The sequence below is a fragment of the Hypomesus nipponensis genome, chromosome 18 (assembly GCF_054491055.1).
Source record: "Hypomesus nipponensis isolate SF chromosome 18, ASM5449105v1, whole genome shotgun sequence".
NCBI classification, from domain to species: Eukaryota; Metazoa; Chordata; class Actinopteri; order Osmeriformes; family Osmeridae; genus Hypomesus; species Hypomesus nipponensis.
The window spans coordinates 21,490,307-21,510,128 of NC_140378.1; the positions used below are offsets into that span (position 1 = coordinate 21,490,307).

General features: G+C 50.6%; 2 protein-coding genes across 6 annotated transcripts in view; both read left to right on the forward strand.

Annotated features, from left to right (window-relative positions):
* The window catches only part of rbbp8nl (RBBP8 N-terminal like), a 16,213-nt gene extending 10,128 nt beyond the window's left edge, over positions 1-6,085 (forward strand). For 3 of the 5 annotated variants that reach the window (XM_084679002.1, XM_084679004.1, XM_084679006.1), the window contains 5 exons: positions 169-259; positions 2,069-2,133; positions 3,045-3,177; positions 3,715-3,775; positions 5,509-6,085. In XM_084679002.1, coding sequence (XP_084535128.1) covers positions 169-259; positions 2,069-2,133; positions 3,045-3,177; positions 3,715-3,770 — 345 coding nt within the window. In that variant the 3' untranslated portion in view covers positions 3,771-3,775; positions 5,509-6,085. Of the gene's footprint in view, positions 1-168; positions 260-2,068; positions 2,134-3,044; positions 3,178-3,714; positions 3,776-5,244 lie in introns of all 5 variants that reach the window. The other 2 variants (XM_084679003.1, XM_084679005.1) reach the window with 2 other exon arrangements.
* Positions 6,086-7,711: 1,626 nt separating this feature from the next.
* Positions 7,712-19,261, forward strand: hck (HCK proto-oncogene, Src family tyrosine kinase). Its single transcript, XM_084679132.1, has 13 exons — positions 7,712-7,820; positions 10,209-10,350; positions 10,998-11,034; positions 11,340-11,436; positions 11,532-11,627; positions 11,944-12,047; positions 12,242-12,391; positions 13,134-13,286; positions 13,513-13,695; positions 13,867-13,943; positions 16,281-16,434; positions 17,370-17,501; positions 18,334-19,261. Exons 2-13 carry the CDS (start codon positions 10,219-10,221, stop codon positions 18,534-18,536), a joined length of 1,518 nt encoding a protein of 505 aa, XP_084535258.1. The 5' UTR covers positions 7,712-7,820; positions 10,209-10,218; the 3' UTR covers positions 18,537-19,261.
* Positions 19,262-19,822: the final 561 nt, after the last annotated feature.

Sequence of the window (19,822 nt, forward strand, 5' to 3'; positions counted from 1 at the left end):
CACACACATGCAAACACACACATGGACACACTAAAAAAAGAAAGCATGTCTAGAATTGAACTGTCTAACACATGGAACAGTATACCAATGTTTACAAGTCACCTTATTCTGCATGTGTCTGTATGTGTTGTGTGTCCCATGTGTGTGCTCTTGTTTGTGTGTGTTTAGCATCAGGGGGAGGGGCTTACAGGGAGAGAGGACCAATCAGCAATCTCCAAAGACAAGAAAATTCCAGTGCTGACCATCTCATTACGACCAGGTGTGTGTGTGTGTGTGGGGGGGGGGGGATGTGGGTGTGTGTGTGTGGGGGGGGGGGGTGTGGGGGTGTGTGTGTGTGTGGGGGGGGGGATGTGGGTGTGTGTGTGGGGGGGGGGGATGTGGGTGTGTGTGTGGGGGGGGGGGGTGTGTGGGGGTGTGTGTGTGTGTGGGGGGGGATGTGGGTGTGTGTGTGTGTGGGGGGGGGGTGTGGGGGTGTGTGTGTGTGTGGGGGGGGGGATGTGGGTGTGTGTGTGTGTGGGGGGGGGGGTGTGTGTGGGGGGGGGGGATGTGGGGGTGTGTGTGTGTGTGGGGGGGGGGGTGTGTGTGGGGGGGGGGGTGGGGGTGTGTGTGTGTGGGGGGGGGGGGGGGGGTGGGGGGGGGGATGTGGGGGTGTGTGTGTGTGGGGGGGGGTGTGTGTGTGTGGGGGGGGGGGTGTGGGGGGGGGATGTGGGTGTGTGTGTGTGTGTGTGGGGGGGGGGATGTGGGTGTGTGTGTGTGGGGGGGGGGATGTGGGTGTGTGTGTGTGTGGGGGGGGGGTGGGTGTGTGTGGGGGGGGGGATGTGGGGGTGTGTGTGGGGGGGGGGGATGTGGGGGGGGGATGTGGGGGTGTGTGTGTGTGGGGGGGGGGATGTGGGTGTGTGTGTGTGGGGGGGGGGATGTGGGTGTGTGTGTGTGTGGGGGGGGGTGGGTGTGTGTGGGGGGGGGGATGTGGGGGTGTGTGTGGGGGGGGGGGGATGTGGGGGGGGGGATGTGGGGGGGGGGATGTGGGGGTGTGTGTGGGGGGGGGGGGATGTGGGGGGGGGGATGTGGGGGGGGGATGTGGGGGGGGGATGTGGGGGTGTGTGTGGGGGGGGGGGGGGATGTGGGGGGGGGATGTGGGGGGGGGATGTGTGGGGGGGGGGATGTGTGGGGGGGGGATGTGGGGGGGGGGATGTGGGGGTGTGTGTGGGGGGGGGGGATGTGGGGGGGGGATGTGGGGGGGGGGATGTGGGGGTGTGTGTGGGGGGGGGGGATGTGGGGGGGGGGATGTGGGGGGGGGATGTGGGGGTGTGTGTGGGGGGGGGGATGTGGGGGGGGGGATGTGGGGGGGGGATGTGGGGGTGTGTGTGGGGGGGGGGGGGATGTGGGGGGGGGGATGTGGGGGGGGGGATGTGGGGGGGGGGATGTGGGGGGGGGATGTGGGGGTGTGTGTGGGGGGGGGGGGATGTGGGGGGGGGATGTGGGGGGGGGATGTGGGGGGGGGATGTGGGGGTGTGTGTGGGGGGGGGGGGGATGTGGGGGGGGGATGTGGGGGGGGGATGTGGGGGTGTGTGTGGGGGGGGGGGATGTGGGGGGGGGGATGTGGGGGGGGATGTGGGGGGGGGGATGTGGGGGGGGGGGGATGTGGGTGTGTGTGGGGGGGGATGTGGGGGGGGGGATGTGGGTGTGTGTGGGGGGGGATGTGGGGGGGGGATGTGGGGGGGGATGTGGGGGGGGATGTGGGGGGGGGATGTGGGGGGGGATGTGGGGGGGATGTGGGGGGGGGATGTGGGGGGGGGGATGTGGGTGTGTGTGGGGGGGGATGTGGGGGGGGGGGATGTGGGTGTGTGTGGGGGGGGATGTGGGGGGGGATGTGGGGGGGGGATGTGGGGGGGGATGTGGGGGTGTGTGTGGGGGGGGGGATGTGGGGGGGGGGATGTGGGTGTGTGTGGGGGGGGATGTGGGGGGGGATGTGGGGGGGATGTGGGGGGGGGATGTGGGGGGGGATGTGGGGTGTGTTTATGTTCAGAAACACTTGTCATCCATGTGCTCTTGCTCTTCGCATCAACAGTGGTGCTGCTGGACACTCTACACTGCAGTTTGAAGAGACAGGATCATCATCACTCACCTGACCTGGTCAGTTTTCACTCTCTCTCTTCTATCTTTCCATCTCTGTTTCTGTCTCCTCGTCCCTCTCCTCTCCTCTTCTCTCCTCTCTCCTCTCCTCCCAAAGTTAGAAAAAATATTTTGGAACAAAAATGTGCATTATTGATGAGTAATTGATGAGGACTGTAGTGTATTATATTGTGCTCTGCTCTGCTTTACTCTGTTTGAGGCTTGTCTGTTCTCTCCCCTGTCCCCCTCTTATTGTGTGGAAAAAAGTTTCAAAATGTTGAAACAATATTTTTGAGAAAAGAAGTTTGCATAATTGATGAGTACTTGATGAGGACTCTACTATGCTCTACTGTATTCTGTTGTGCTCTGATTTACTTTCTTTTAGGCTTATATGTTCCCCTCTCCCCCTCTCTTCCTCTCCTTTCAGTGTGTGTTGAAAAAATATTGTTGAAAAAACACTTTGAAAGGTAGAATTTAAAAAAAAAAAATTAAAGGTTGAAAAAATATTTTCGATCAAACGTTTTGAAATCAAGTTTTGAATTGTTGAATAAAATATTTAGGAAAGAAAACATTTGAAAGGTAAACAAACTATTTGTGAAAAAGTACATAATACATGAGACAGTGAGTTAGCTATGTGGACATGACTGATCACGCATGGCCATATATGAAAGAGATGTTCAAAATTGTCAGTGTCAAAAAGGATTCCTGACGTATGCTAAAGTGTCTTTTTGTATTAATGTATTCATATGATGTGAGGTCCAACAGGTGTAGTCATGGCTGCTTTTTACTTCAATATATGTCAGAGCCCACACTTCTTTACTTTAACCTGAGTGAAAAAGTGTAGTCAGTACTTACCAGAGTCTTTTTAAACATGAGTATCTGTACTTCTACTTAGTCAAGGACGTGTGTACTTTTGCCATCTTTGCCCCCAGAGTCGTAGCCAAAAGGAGGTGGCAGGGGAGGGAGAGAGAGGAGAGAGGGGGAGGGGAGGGGAGGAGAGAGACCAGACCAGTCAAAGCATCAAGAGGACCAGAGAAGAGCTGGAGAGCGACTGGGACTTAGAGGGTGAGAACACACACACATAGATGCACACACACACACACACACTGATACACACGCACACACAGAGATACATACAGATACACACAAGTTTATTTTCTACACAGACAGAGATACTCCTGTGTTTACTTTCTACACACACCTCTCCTCCCCTCTCCTGTCCTCTCCTCCTCTCCCTCCTCTCCTCTTCCTCTCCACTCCTCTCTCCTCTTTTCCTCCTCTCCCTCCTCTCCTCTTCCTCTCCACTCCTCTCTCCTCTTTTCCTCCTCTGCCCTCCTCTCTCCTCCCCTCCCCTCTACTCCTCTCTTCTCCTCCCCTCTCCTGTCCTCTCCTCTTCTCCCTCCTCCTCCCCTCTCCTCCCCTCTACTCCTCTCCCCTCCCCTCTACTCCTCCCCTCTCCTGCCCTCCCTTCTCCTGTCTTCTCCTCCTTTCTTCTGTCCCCTCTCTCCTCCTCTTCCTCCTCTGCCCTCCTCTGTCTTCTCCTCCCCTTCCCTCTCCTCTCCTCTCCTCTCCCCTCCTCTCCTCTCCTCCTCCTCCTCTCAGCAGTACAGAAGGAGAGGAAGGTCCGATTGAGTCCAGCCTCCACTGAACAGGAATGACTGAGGTCAGGAGCTTTACACACCTTTACAATCATACACAGACATACACACACCTTAAACATGTCAGATTGTTCCTAATACTCACAGTCACTCTCTCTGCACATGTGATAGATGGTACTTTATTCATCCACAAGGGGGAAATTGAGCTTACAGTTTTTCATGATTGTTAAAACACATTTCTTTAAATAGTCAACCATTTTCTCAAAACTGAAAACACAAAACCAAATATTCAAACTCAATTTCCAAAACCTCTGATTCTTCTGGGAAAATCATAGCCTGGCTTCCAGCCCACCTTCTCCCCGCCCACAACACAAATGTGGTTGGGAAGTTGGGTCTGGAGGGTCTCGTATTGGGGACAAACTATATAAAACCAGGATCTGGGCGGACCAATGAAATTGCCAGGGCGGGCTTTATATGATGATGGACAGATGATCAACAGTAACGTAATCAACAACGTCACTGCGGAGCTCTTGGGTTGAATTTGTTTTCAACAAACAACATATTACGTTGCTCTGATTGGTTGTAGGTCTATCCAATTAAGCGAAGAGGCATTTGTTTTACGAGTTCGGTTGAAACACGCCACATACTCACAGCCCAACGGAAAGTTTTCAGACTCATATTCTGACTAGAATTATGAGTATGACAACGTCAGGGTAGCAAAATCAAACACTCGCTCCTAAACCATGTAACCTGTGCTCAAAATCAACCTATGCTGTCAGATCATAAACACAACCAAACAATATATAAACCCTATGGAGCAATCATTACACACAACACAAAAAATGGAGAACACAGCATCCAAACCATGTAGTTACATGTAATTAAGAATTTGTTTATGTTTACACAGTAAATTCATTTACTGTAGCAATAAAGAAAATGAATGGATTTTGAAACACTGGATTTTGGTGTTTCAACACCCATTGACACTGAATTGCTCATCCCAAGGTTTCTGTAAATTTGTTCTCCTTAAGTGAGTTTTTCTGGGAGTTTTTCCTTGAAGCTTGAGGTTGGCTGAGGCTTTACAAATACTGTACATTTGGTTTGAAAATATTACAGTAACCATCACAACTTAGTACTGTCAACAAAGAGAAAAGGGGTAAAAACCCTCTGGTGTGCTGGATCCAGCCTTGAAAACACTCCACACCTATGTCACCACAGGACAATTCCATTGACTGTAGGAGATTTACCCTGGTATATGGGTTTCTGTCATAGACCTTTCACCGCCACACAGAGAAAAACTCTGCAATTGGGTTGAGAAAAGGGTTGTATGGTGGAAGGCAAACATTTACAGTAAAAAATGCTGGTTGATGTTGGGCTATTCTTGTATACAGACACCATGGTGAAAACTGACATTGTCCCAAACCACCATTAGAAACAAGTGTGAACAATTTTGAGTCATTGTGTTTTACAGATGACGACTGTGTTGTAGTTGTGTTTACTGTTTGCCCCCTGTGTTTACCATTTTGCATCACAGTGCCAAGTGCCTCGTATCACCAAGTGCATCACAGTGCCAAGTGCCTCGTATCACCAAGTGCATCACAGTGCAAAATGTGTTTAGTGAATGAGAATGTGTTTAAAGTTTTGCCAAAAGTGTCTGATTTGACAAATTGGTTTAGTTCACTGAACATTTGATTCAGAGATGGGGTTTAGTGTTTTAGCAATTGTGAAAAACTGTAAATAAAATATGCACGTAGTGAATGTTCACTAGTGTTTACCTGGGACCTGTCTCAATCTGCAGCAGTCAGGAGGAGATAGAGAGGAGGAGGAGAAACAGTCCTTCCTTGTGACTCCACACTGAGAAGGAATAAAACTACCTGCTTTACATTTCTCTCTCTCACTCCCCTCTTTCTGCCTTTCTTTCTCCTCTCTCTGTTTCCCTTTCTCTCCCTCCCTCTCTCTTTCATATCAATTTCCTGTCAGAGTTTCTTTTTGTCTTACATGTTCCTCTTTCTCATATTTAGCTAGTGTGAACTTCCCACTGCAGCTGCAGAACAGCTGAAGGTGGCAGAGAAGGGGTGGAACTGTGTGTGTGTGTGTGTGTGTTCAGCTGTATACACACACACACGTGCGTGTGTGTCGGAGGGGAAAGGGCTGTGCTGCTGCACAAAGGGGAACATGGAGACCTTGCTGTCGTCACTCCTGTCTAGATGTCATTAGTGTGTATTTCCACTTACAGAGATGTGATGTCTGCCTTGGTGATGGGCCTTATTGATCCTGTAAGTGTATCAGTACAGCTAAATGCATGCTGACTCGCTGTGTTATGTGTCAATCTCATCAGCATCATGTTTTGTCTCATTAAACTGTCTGTCTAGAACACCAAAGTGTATGAGGTTATTATTCATTATACAAGTATAAATAATAGAATAAGTACATAAATAACTTGAACTGATTGATCTGCTGCTCTAGTAGTAGTAGTAGTGGTGTGTGCCTGGTGTGTGTGTGTGTGTGTGTGTGCCTGGTGTGTGTGTGTGTGTGTGTGTGTGTGCCTGGTGTGTGTGTGTGCCTGGTGTGTGTGTGTGTGCGTGTGTGTGCCTGGTGTGTGTGTGTGTGCCTGGTGTGTGTGTGTGTGTGTGCCTGGTGTGTGTGTGTGCCTGGTGTGTGTGTGAGAGGATGTGAGAGGATGGTGTGTCCCCTCAGGCATGTTTATGCAAACTAGACAATGGGTGGAGCCACCGTGACCAGGAAGTACCCTGCACTGTTACCAAGGCTACCAAGCTTCCAGGGAACCCTGGGACTTCTCCCTGAGATGACATCACCACGACATCACAACATCTCACCCACAGCAGATCACACAACACTGCAACAAGTCCCACAACTTCCACAAAGGAAAGAGCTTTTGTATCAATACACACACACGCTCAGACACACTCACACACGCTTAGACACACACACTCACACACACTCACACACACACACTCAGACACACTCAGACACACGCTCAGACACACACTCAGACACACTCAGACACACGCTCAGACACACACTCACACACACACTCAGACACACTCAGACACACACTCAGACACACTCAGACACACACTCACACACACACTCAGACACACTCAGACACACTCACACACACACGCTCAGACACACACCCTCACACACACAGCAGCCACACCAGCAGGAATGGTTGTGCTCGTGGGTTCCTCATTCTCCTTGTTTGCATACAGAGGAGCACCTACAGCCCTCAAACAGAACACACACCTCTCCACCTCTACCTCCCCCTTCTCGTCTCCTCTCTTCCTCCTCCTCCCCCTCCTCTCCCCTCCTCCTCTCCTCCCCCTCCTCCCCTCCTCTTCCTCTCCTCCTCTATGTTATTCTCCTCCCCTGTCAGAGGAAGCTGGTGTCTAATCCTGACATCTGATGAAGGATTACGGAGCCTGAGGATTCCCCCCGCCCAGCCTGCTCCCTCGCCCAGGGAAAGAGATCCGCCCTGGATCCTCTGGTCCACCACCTTCCACCCATCTGTCTGTTTATCTGTACATTCATCCACTCATTTCAAATCTGAAGGAAAGGTAATCCATCCTCGTGGAGGATTTTCCATGTGAATTTTTTAGCCTGTGGTTGTGGTTGTATAAAAACAATGGCGATGATGAGGGTGACGATTATGATTTTTCAGGGTCGGACTTAACTATGGTCGACATGGGCAGCCGCCTAGGGTTAAATCTTGCCGGGGTGGCACAGGGCGCCCACTCACAAAAATAATAATAATCCGAATAGTGGCGATCAAGAGGGTGGGTTCGCCCAGGGAGCCACACAAGCTAAGGCTGCCACTGATTACGGTTATAAGGAGAATGACCCGATGCCGTAGGCCTGTCCCGATCCAGCCCTCGTGGCGGAGTGACGGTTGATGACACGGACAGTTAGTTCCTCATGCACAACTCGGATGCGCGCGGGGGTCACTTCCTCGTACAACAAGTGCGCTCACTCCGTCCGCAATCGCTCTATCCGCATCGTCTAAGGGATGGGGCTTGGAAGGTGAAGAACAAGGATTTTCCTCCCCCGACAATCAGACGGTGTTGACCGCAGGGAACCCGCATAATCGAGGTGAGCGCTTTAAATGTATTCGCTGCACAAACTTACTTTATCATACTTCTACTTATACATACTATCAAATCACACTTAAAAGCAGCTGTGTATTTTAAAAGATAACGTTTTAACCGAGTAGGCTATACTAACTGTAAACGTCTGTTTTCTGAAAACACATACCCTAAGCCTTTTAAAATGAGCTCATTAATCACGGACCCGTGAATCTGAAATTAGGTTACGTTTCGATCAGTTGGTTGAGCTCTATTCTGGGTCAAAAATAGACACGCAGCCTTTCTAACTTAGCAAAGAGGAACTGAATTTTGTGTCCGTTACATGACTTCAAACGTGCGACGCTTTAACGTATTGTGGATGTGGCGAATAGTTGAAATAAAGTATAAAATAACTAAATTGGTTTGTTAAGTAATGTATCGTTTCCAAATAAGGCTTTAATTGTGCACTTAAATTTCAACGAACTGAGCGCAGGTCTCTGATTAGCATCTGTCCTGCTCCGACTCACTTCCTCCGCCCCGGTCTTGTCCAGTGGCATCTTTAGAGCACCGTACACTGTGAAACTTCACCCTGGTCACCTGAAGCGCCCTCGCTAGCACCGCAAGCTGCGTTTAGGCTCCACCGTGACTGTCCATGGGAAACAGATACAGATAACTTGTTAATCGAAACTTATTACGACAGTTCCTGGAGACTTGGAGTCTGCGTGTTAGAAAGGAGAAACATACACACACACACAAACACACACACACACACACGCATGCACACACACGCACACACACACACATACAGATATACACACACATACATACACACACATACAGTACATACACACAGACACATGAGCAGATACAGGAAGAAGATGGACAATGTCAGGTCATGTGTGGTTAGATCTGGTCACTGACCTTTTAAAACCAAGTTACCCTGACCAGTTGGGACTTCCTGTAACTGAGAGTGGATACTTAACAGCCCATGACAGATGGAATAAGAGAGTTCACGAGAGAGAAAGAGAGAAGGGTCAGTAGAGGGCTGGTTTAGAGTTAGTCTGTGTGATAAACGTTTGACCAGATGGTTGTGGGTTGGGGATAGTATGGCCAGGACCGTGGGTGGTTTGGGGCCCTGGGTGGTTTGGGGCCCTGGGGGGTTTGGGGCCCTGAGGGGGTTTGGGGCCCTGAGGGGTTTTGGGGCCCTGAGGGGGTTTGGGGCCCTGGGTGGTTCAAGTTTACCTGGAAATAAATACGTTTCTTTAATGTTCCACAAACTCCTGACAGCATTATTTTTGGGGACGAGCCAAGGCTGGTAAACTCACCTGGTCTCCTCAGGGCCTTGTCGTGTGTCCTGGCTGGACATGACTCTGTTACCCTATTGACTCTGTTACCTTGGTGACTCTGTTACCTTGGTGACTCTGTTACCCTGGTGACTCTGTTACCCTGGTGACTCTGTTACCTTGGTGACTCTGTTACCCTGGTGACTCTGTTACCCTGGTGACTCTGTTACCCTGGTGACTCTGTTACGCTGGTGACTCTGTTACCCTGGTGACTCTGTTACCCTGGTGACTCTGTTACCCTATTGACTCTGTTACCCTGGTGACTCTGTTACCCTGGTGACTCTGTTACCCTGGTGACTCTGTTACGCTGGTGACTCTGTTACCCTGGTGACTCTGTTACCCTGGTGACTCTGTTACGCTGGTGACTCTGTTACCCTGGTGACTCTGTTACCCTGGTGACTCTGTTACCCTGGTCTGCACATCTGCTGCAGGCAGACACCTGACAGGACAGGGCTGCGTTTCCCGATAACGATGGATTTTGCAACGATGGAGAAAAAACAAAACCATCGATATTTCTGACGTGCGCGTAAGGAGTAGGCTAATCTATGCACTTTCCAGAGCTACACATTTTTACGAGACACGTTAGCTACGATGTGTTTGGGAACGGCCCGTAAAACTAGGATTCATCGTACGATGGATTCTACAATCAACTAAGGCTTACGACGCTTTCGGGAAACGCAGTCCTGCTAAGTGTGGCTCTTACTGCTTAACAGTAACTCATCATGTGTTAAGACACACACACACCACACACACACCCCACACACACACCCCACACACACCCACTCCTACACACACCCCGACTCACCCAATCATACTTTCACATCACACACTCAACTCAAACATACACACACAAGCGCACACAAACTAATTGCCATTTGATCCATATTTCATACAAGGTTGTAGACAGCAGTATGCTAGCAGGTTACTGTGACAGTATCTTTGTTCGTTCTGATGTGCAGGTCAGGGGGAGGGTGGGAATCCAGATGGTTCCTCAAATCTGACCATCGTGATACTGGTGCATTTATGCTCTTCTGATCCTTGATCTTCTTGATCTCTCCACCCCCCCTCCCCAGCTGATCCAGGATGGGCTGTGTCGGCTCTACGAGGGAGCAGGAGTCTCTGGGGAAGCAGGAGGCCAGCGAGGATGCTGGGAAGGGGCTGCAACCCCCCCACTACGTCAAGGACCCCACCACAGGGACCTCCACCTCCAAGGCTGTGAGGAGGGGAGATGGGGAAAGGGGGGGAGAGACAGAGAAAGAGAAGTGGAGTGTAGGGTAGGAAAAGAGATAGACATAGAAAGAGAAAGAAAGAGTTAGAGAGTGGGAGAATAAGCAAGAGAGAAAGTAGGAGAAAGAAGGAGTAAAAAAGACAGAGATAGAAAAGAAGAGAGCAAGAAGAGCATGAGACAGAACGAAAGAGAGGAAGACAGAGAGAGAAAGTGAATGAGTGCAGCAGGACAGTGATCACTCGGGCTTCTGTTACAACACAATGTTCCAGCAGGAAGAGGAAGTGGCACAAGCACAGAAAACACCCTACAGTCAAAACTTAAAGTACCTTCTCTCTCTCTCTCACACTCTCTCTCACACTCTCTCTCTCTCTCTCTCTCTCTCTCTCTCTCTGTCTCTCTCTCTGTCTCTCTGTCTGCTTGTCTGTCTCTGTCTCTCTCTCTCTGTCTGTCTCTCTCTCTTTCTTCCTGTCTGTCTGCTTGTACGTATGTCTGTCTGTTTCTGTTATTCTGGTCTATTTTCAGTATACATAGTTTATTTTTAAATGTTGTGTGTGATGTCAGATTATGTACAGTATATGAAGATTCTGTGTAGAGTTTCTACAGCTCTGTGTCTGATCTCTCTCTCCACATACAGACCAGACTGGCCTCCGACCCCCTTTCTGGTCCAGAGGGTAAGGAATGTACAGTATAGCATACACACACACACACACACACGCCCGCACAGACACACACACACACACACACGCCCGCACAGACACACACACACACACACGCCCGCACAGACACACACACACACACGCCCGCACAGACACACACACACACGCCCGCACACACACACACACGCCCGCACACACACACACACGCCCGCACACACACACACACGCCCGCACAGACACTCACACACGCCCGCACAGACACACACACACACACACACGGATGTCCCACACCTGAGCCTCCATGTGCTGTGTGCCCCCAGGACCAGAGAGCGCAGTGATCGCCCTGTATGACTACGAGGCTGTGAACGAGGGAGACCTGGCTTTCAAGAAGGGAGACAAGCTGAAGATCCTGGTGGAGTGAGTGTTCACACAGCACAGCTACAGAGACACTGCAGAGGACTGGTTGGAACCTCTCTCTCTCTACCTCCCTCCCCCTCTCTCTCCCTCTGCAGGTCAGGGGAGTGGTGGAAAGCCATGGCCATGGCCACAGGCCAGGAGGGATACATCCCCAGTAACTACGTAGCCAAAGACACCCTGGAGACTGAGGAGTAAGAGGCGTTATGAGATAACTCTGCAAGCTCAGTTTGCTTTGCTAACTCTGCTAGCTCAGTTTGCTTTGCTAACTCTGCTAGCTCAGCTAGCTCTAGTTCTGCTAACTTTGTTAGCTCCTCTCGCTCTGTTAGCTCATAGTCCTACTCAGGACATCAGCCTGTTCTTTGGTTGGTCAGTCGAGATGTCTAATACTTCTGTCTGTCTGGTATTTTTGATTGGTTTTCCTGTCTGTCAGGGAATTGTGCTGTTTCTCTGATTGGTTGTTCTGTGGGTCAGATTGTCCTGTCTCTCTGATTGGTTGTCCTCTGTTAGGTGGTTCTTTAAGGGCGTGAGCAGGAAGGATGCAGAGAGACAGCTGCTGGCTTCAGGGAACAAAACAGGATCCTTCATGATCAGAGACAGCGAAACCACGCCGGGTGAGACACACACACACTTCAACACTCACATAAACACACTTAAACACACTATACACACTTAAACACACATAAACACACTTAAACACACACACACTTAAACACACTATACACACTTAAACACTCACATGTAAAACACAAACACTCACACTTAAACACTCACTCACACACACCAACACGTGTGCTGTGTTCTGCAGGAAGCTACTCTCTGTCTGTGAGGGACAGTGATGTCCAGTCAGGAGACACAGTGAAGCACTACAAGATCCGCTCGCTGGACAACGGAGGCGTCTACATCTCCCCCCGCATTACCTTCAGCACCCTGCAGGACCTGGTCGTCCACTACAAGAGTGAGTTACCATGGTTACCTGGGTGCCCGTTACAAGATTGAGTTGCCATGGTTACCTGGTTACCCGCTACAAGAGTGAGTTACTATGGTTACCTGGCCGACTGCTACAAGAGTGAGTTACCATGGTTACCTGGCTGGGGCTGGGGCTAAGTGCTGGAGTTGGGGGCTGGGGCTGGAGTTGGGGGCTGGGGCTGGAGTTGGGGCTGAGGCAGGGGTTGGGGGCTAGGGGGCTGGGGTTGGGCCAGGGTATGGAGTTTGGGCTGGAGTTGGGGGCTGGGGCTGCTGCTGGGGTTGGGGTGGGACAGAGGGATGGATGAAGAGAGACTGGGGAGAGACACCTTGACACCTGTGACTGGGTTAGCATCTGTCACCCTCCCCCCCTTTCATAGAAGTTACTAACAAACCCAACAGGAAACACAACCTACTTTGCATTTGGCATTTTTTACATTAATGATCTGGCTGGATGAGTCATCTCTAACAAGCACTGAAGCTCATTCCTTATGTAAGGCACCTGTTACACTTGGTGACCATGATGACCAGGTCACCCCGACCCCTCGCTCAGTCTGAGACAGAAGAGAGCGAGCGTTGGGTCTAACAGACGAGTGCAGGGCGCTGAGACAGGGGAGCAAACAGCTTCCTGGCTGGGTGACCACTTCCCGTTTCAGACCATCACACTCTCAACACACACTCTGTCTGCAGGCTGTCAGCTCGTCATGTAACTCTACTGTGTGTGTGTGCTGCAGAGCAGGGTGATGGTCTGTGCCAGGCCCTGACCAGCCCCTGTCTGAGCCCCAAGCCCCAGAAGCCCTGGGAGAAGGACGCCTGGGAGATTCCCCGAGACTCCCTGAAGCTGGAGCGTCGCCTGGGGGCTGGGCAGTTTGGAGAGGTCTGGATGGGTAGGTCACACATCAAATAAACTGATGTTGAACTTAAAGAGGATGGGTTTTTGCTACACTTTGCTATGGAATACTGTAGTTGAGTACTTCTGTCGTGGACAATAATCTCTCTTGGATAATGTAATATATTACATTATATCTATAGGAAAGAACCCATCCCCAACAAACATGACTAAAGCACCAGGAGTAAATGCATTGTGGGTAACGTAGTGCTCTGTGCCTCCAGCTACCTACAACAAGCACGCCAAGGTGGCGGTGAAGACCATGAAGCCAGGGACCATGTCCCCCGAAGCCTTCCTGGCTGAGGCTAACCTGATGAAGACCCTGCAGCACGACAAGCTGGTGCGCCTCAACGCCGTGGTCACCTGCGAGGAGCCCATATACATCATCACCGAGTATATGGAGAAAGGTGTGTGCAGTAGAGTTTGTGTGTACAGTAGAATTTGTGCGTGCAGTAGTTTGTGTGTACAGTAGAGTTTGTGCGTGCAGTAGTTTGTGTGTACAGTAGAGTTTGTGCGTGCAGTAGTTTGTGTGTACAGTCGAGTTCATACATGAAAATGCAGTTTGTGTGTATTTGTAGGCAGTTTATTGGACTTCTTGAAGAGTGACGAGGGCAACCGTGTCCAGCTTCCCAAACTCATCGACTTCTCAGCCCAGGTGAGACCAGGCCCATTCCAAGACCCAGGCCCAGACCAGATCCAGACCCGACCCAGACCAGAACAGGCTCAGAGCAAGGCCCAGACCAGACCTACACGAGGCCCAGACCCAGGCCCAGGCCCAGACCAGATCCAGACCCGACCCAGACCAGAACAGGCTCAGAGCAAGGCCCAGACCAGACCTACACGAGGCCCAGGCCCAGACCCAGGCCCAGGCCCAGACCAGACCTACACGAGGCCCAGACCCAGGCCCAGGCCCAGGCCCAGACCAGACCTACACGAGGCCCAGGCCCAGGCCCAGACCAGACCTACACGAGGCCCAGACCCAGGCCCAGGCCCAGACCAGACCTATACCAGGCCTAGACCCAGACGCACTTCAGACCCACTGAAGACCTAGACCCAGTCCGGACACATACACACTTCAGACCAGACATAGACCCACACTGACCCAGACCCAGACATTAAAGCAGGCACTTGTGCTATCCCTGCAAGGATTAGGATGTTGTTGGTGTAGGATGTTTGTTCTTCTCTCTCTCAGACTTCTCTTATTGGCTGCAATTACATATTCAAATCACTTTCAGCATGAAAAGAAACAGTTTGTGTGTATGTATAAATGTTTGTTTGTGTGTTTATGTGTGTGTCTGAGTGTGTATACATGCGTGTTTATGTGCGTGCCTGCATGTGCTCAGTTGCCCTTCCTCTATGGTTGTCGTATAGGAAGTGAGTCCCACCCTCTATCCTCCCCCAGGTGTGTTTGCATAGCGAGGGCTGTGGTGTATGCATTTCTACATGTGTGTGAGTGTGTGTGTGTGTGTGAGTGTGTGTGTCTGTGTGTGTGCGAGTCATCAGGTGTGAGGAGGAACTGGTTGATAAGGGGAAGTCAGGAAGAGACTTCTCATTGTGTGTCCATGGTCAGGGCTGCTGAAATGGGAAAGAGAGAAATAGGGGTGTGGTCTAACCTCTCTTCCTGGTTGCAGATCGTGTAGGGCGTGGTCTAACCTCTCTTCCTGGTTGCAGATCGCTAGGGGTGTGGTGTAACCTCTCTTCCTCGTTGCAGATTGCAGAAGGCGTGGTCTAACCTCTCTTCCTGGTTGCAGATCACGGAGGGCGTGGTCTAACCTCTCTTCCTGGTTGCAGATCACGGAGGGCATGGTCTAACCTCTCTTCCTGGTTGCAGATCACGGAGGGCGTGGTCTAACCTCTCTTCCTGGTTGCAGATCACGGAGGGCGTGGTCTAACCTCTCTTCCTGGTTGCAGATTGCGGAGGGCATGGTCAGAGCTTGTTTAAGGAGAGCCTTGCCACTCCCAATTAAGCCCCTTTGTACCGAATTTGGCTGCAGTTCCACCAGAGTTCAACTGGGGGTGATCGCGAGCGAGTGCATGTTGAATGGGAGTCTATGGAGCTAAACGGTTAAATTTGTCTGTTTCGCCTGATTGTCGTTGAAAATCTCCGATTTGATTGTAGTTTGTGCATGTTCAACATGGATTATAGGTCAAAAGTTGAATGAACGAGTACTCATGTCCTTTTGATTTCTTACATGGTGAGTCGTTGTTGCCCATAACACGCTAGCAATCTGCTAATGAATGCTGATTGGTTAGTGAGGGACTGATACGACAAGAGCTCCCGCTTGATGGCATCCGAAGCGGAATCAGAATGTCGGAGCATTAGCAACATTAGCAACAACATTAGCAAACCAAAACTCTTTCTAGCAAGTGTATTGACAGGGAGAGCCTAACCTGTCAGCTGTGTTGTCGATGCCCTGAGAGAAAAAAGTAAGTGACCAGAGCTTGCCGTAAAGCAGTAGCTCTGGTCGTACGATGTGTATGACGTCTATGACATTTTCAAAAGCTTTTTAGAACAGAAAGTCGACTTTAAAACAATCTAACAGCCAGCAGTGTGTATTTTTTTGCCTCCCCTTTCGAATTCAGAATTCAAATTTCTAGACCAAAAATTATATTCTGAGAAAAGTGGATTTTGAGGGGTACCGCTCCATAGACCTCCATTCATTCTGCACTCGCTCGTTAGCGCCCTCACATGGAACTTCAACCAGTTCAGAACCCTGAAGTTTCCCGAGAGTGGCAGTTCTCTCTATATTAGACATTCTCTGGCATGGTCTAACCTCTCTTCCTGGTTGCAGATCGCGGAGGGCGTGGTCTAACCTCTCTTCCTGGTTGCAGATCACAGAGGGCGTGGTCTAACCTCTCTTCATGGTTGCAGATCACAGAGGGCATGGTCTAACCTCTCTTCCTGGTTGCAGATCGCGGAGGGCATGGTCTAACCTCTCTTCCTGGTTGCAGATCGCGGAGGGCGTGGTCTAACCTCTCTTCCTGGTTGCAGATCGCGGAGGGCATGGCGTACATCGAGCAGAGGAACTACATCCACAGGGACCTGCGGGCCGCAAACATCCTGGTGAACAAGGCTCTGGTGTGCAAGATCGCTGACTTCGGCTTGGCCCGCATCATCGAGGACAATGAGTACACCGCCAGAGAAGGTGAGAGCACCTGCTGAACACACCTGCTGAACACACCTGCTGTAGACACCTGCTGTAGACACCTGCTGAACACACCTGCTGTAGACACCTGCTGTAGACACCTGCTGTAGACACCTGCTGTAGACACCTGCTGAACACACCTGCTGTAGACACCTGCTGTAGACACCTGCTGTACACACCTGCTGTACACACCTGCTGTAGACACCTGCTGTAGACACCTGCTGAACACACCTGCTGAACACACCTGCTGTACACACCTGCTGTAGACACCTGCTGTAGACACCTGCTGAACACACCTGCTGAACACACCTGCTGTAGACACCTGCTGTAGACACCTGATGTAGACACCTGCTGTACACACCTGCTGTAGACACCTGCTGTAGACACCTGCTGTAGACACCTGCTGTAGACACCTGCTGAACACACCTGCTGAACACACCTGCTGTAGACACCTGCTGTAGACACCTGCTGTAGACACCTGCTGTAGACACCTGCTGAACACACCTGCTGAACACACCTGCTGTAGACACCTGCTGTAGACACCTGCTGTAGACACCTGCTGTAGACACCTGCTGAACACACCTGCTGTAGACACCTGCTGTAGACACCTGCTGTAGACACCTGCTGTAGACACCTGCTGAACACACCTGCTGAACACACCTGCTGTAGACACCTGCTGTAGACACCTGCTGTAGACACCTGCTGTAGACACCTGCTGAACACACCTGCTGAACACACCTGCTGTAGACACCTGCTGTACAGACCTGCTGAACACACACTCTGCAGTCTACAGGCTCAAAGACCCCTGTGACCCTAACAAGTCTCTGTCCTCACACTATCACACATACACACACACACACCACCACACATACACACACACACACCACCACACATACACACACACACACCACCACACATACACAACACACACTCAGGAGCTAAGTTCCCCATCAAGTGGACTGCACCTGAGGCCATCAACTTCGGCTCCTTCACCATCAAGTCGGACGTGTGGTCGTTTGGAATCCTGCTGATGGAGATCATCGGCTACGGACGCACACCCTACCCAGGTCACACACACACCCTAGCCAGGTCACACACACACACACCCTACCCAGGTCACACACCCTACCCAGGTCACACACACACACACCCTACCCAGGTCACACACACACACACACACCATACCCAGGTCACACACACCCTACCCAGGTCACACACACACACACACCTTACCCAGGTCACACACACACACACACCCTACCCAGGTCACACACACACCCTACCCAGGTCACACACACACCCTACCCAGGTCACACACACACACACACACCCTACCCAGGTCACACACACACCCTACCCAGGTCACACACACACTCTACACAGGTCACACACACACCCTACCCAGGTCACACACACACCCTACCCAGGTCACACACACACACACACACACACACACACCCTACCCAGGTCACACACACACACACACCCTACCCAGGTCACACACACACCCTACCCAGGTCACACACACACACACACACCCTACCCAGGTCACACACACACCCTACCCAGGTCACACACACACACACACCCTACCCAGGTCACACACACACCCTACCCAGGTCACACACACACCCTACCCAGGTCACACACACACACACACACCCTACCCAGGTCACACACACACCCTACCCAGGTCACACACACACACACACACACCCTACCCAGGTCACACACACACACACACACACACACACCCTACCCAGGTCACACACACACACTTACACCCTACCCAGGTCACACACACACACACACACCCTACCCAGGTCACACACACACCCTACCCAGGTCACACACACACCCTACCCAGGTCCCAGTCACTAACACCCCCCTCTCCTCCAGGCATGACGAATCCTGAGGTAATCCGCTCTCTGGAGCGAGGCTACCGCATGCAGCGCAGCCCCACCTGCCCTGAGGAGCTGTACGACATCATGCTGGAGTGCTGGAAGAACAAGCCCGAGGAACGGCCCACCTTTGAGTACCTGCAGAGTGTTCTAGAAGACTTCTACACCGCCACCGAGAGCCAGTACCAGCAGCAGCCGTAGAGACACACACACACACTCTACACACACACACATTCTACACACCCACACACTCTACACACACATATCTGGACACACACTCTGCACACACACACACTCTGCACACACAGTAGATAGTCTGTTGGGTATGATTGAAGCAGTGTGATTGATCCTAGTAGACTGTGATAACTCTTATTTATAACCTATAGATCCTCTGCCTGGCCATGCTCACCTTTGACCTGTTTGTGACCTTCAACCTTTGCACCATCACACTCTTTCAAAAAGGATTCAGTTTTTTTATCTGATTGTATTCTGAGCACGTGGGTCTGTAAGGAGACTGTTTGTAGTGATCTTTAATGAGAAGGTTCTTCTATCATATTAATTGATCTTTAAGGAGATCTCTATGTCTGTAATACAGTTGAATACTAAATACTGGAGCTGATATTTAATGAGCTTTATCATTTCTTTATCCGTGTGTCCTGAAGGCTGTAAAACTGTGATGTCCCTTTTTGAGTCTTTAATAGAAACTATGCAAAGCACTGTTGTTGTTCTACTATATCTGAGAAGTGTGTGTACCGAAGAGAGGACAGCTTTAACTGTATAACTGGAGGACGGGATGGGGGAACGTTTGCTATTGGTCGCTTTTATTCCATGTGTAATAATGCTTTTTTTACGCAAATACCTTTTTTAAAAGATGCTGTATATGAAAACTAATTACAGTGAATAAAATATAGAGAAAATATATTAAAGGTTCACTAATCTGTTTTTGTGCTTAACTAAGCGACACTGGTTATTACGCTTGTGTTATTCAGGGCTCTCAAGTTTTGTAAAAAGTCTGGCGTTTAATGGTATGCTGTCAACGTTTGGGCAGAGCCTGTTTAAGGATAGCCTTGCCACTCCCTATTAAGCCCCATTGTACCGAATTTGGTTGCAGTTCCATCAGAGTTCCACTGGGTGTGATCGCGAGCGAGTGCATGTTGAATGGGAGTCTATGGAGCTAAACGGCTAAATTTGTCTCTTTTGCCTGATTGCCGTTGAGAAATCTCCGATTTGATTGTAGTTTTTGCATGTTCAACATGGATTATATGTCGAAAGTTGAATGAACGAGTACTTATGTCCTTTTGATTTCTTACAGGGTGAGTCGTTGTGGCCTATAACACTCTAGCATTCTGCTAATGAATGCTGATTGGTTAGTGAAGGACTGATACGACCAGAGCTCTTGCTTGATGGCATCCGAAGCGGAATCAGAATTTCAGAGCATTAGCAACATTAGCAACAACATCAGCTAGCCAAAACTCTTTCTAGCATGT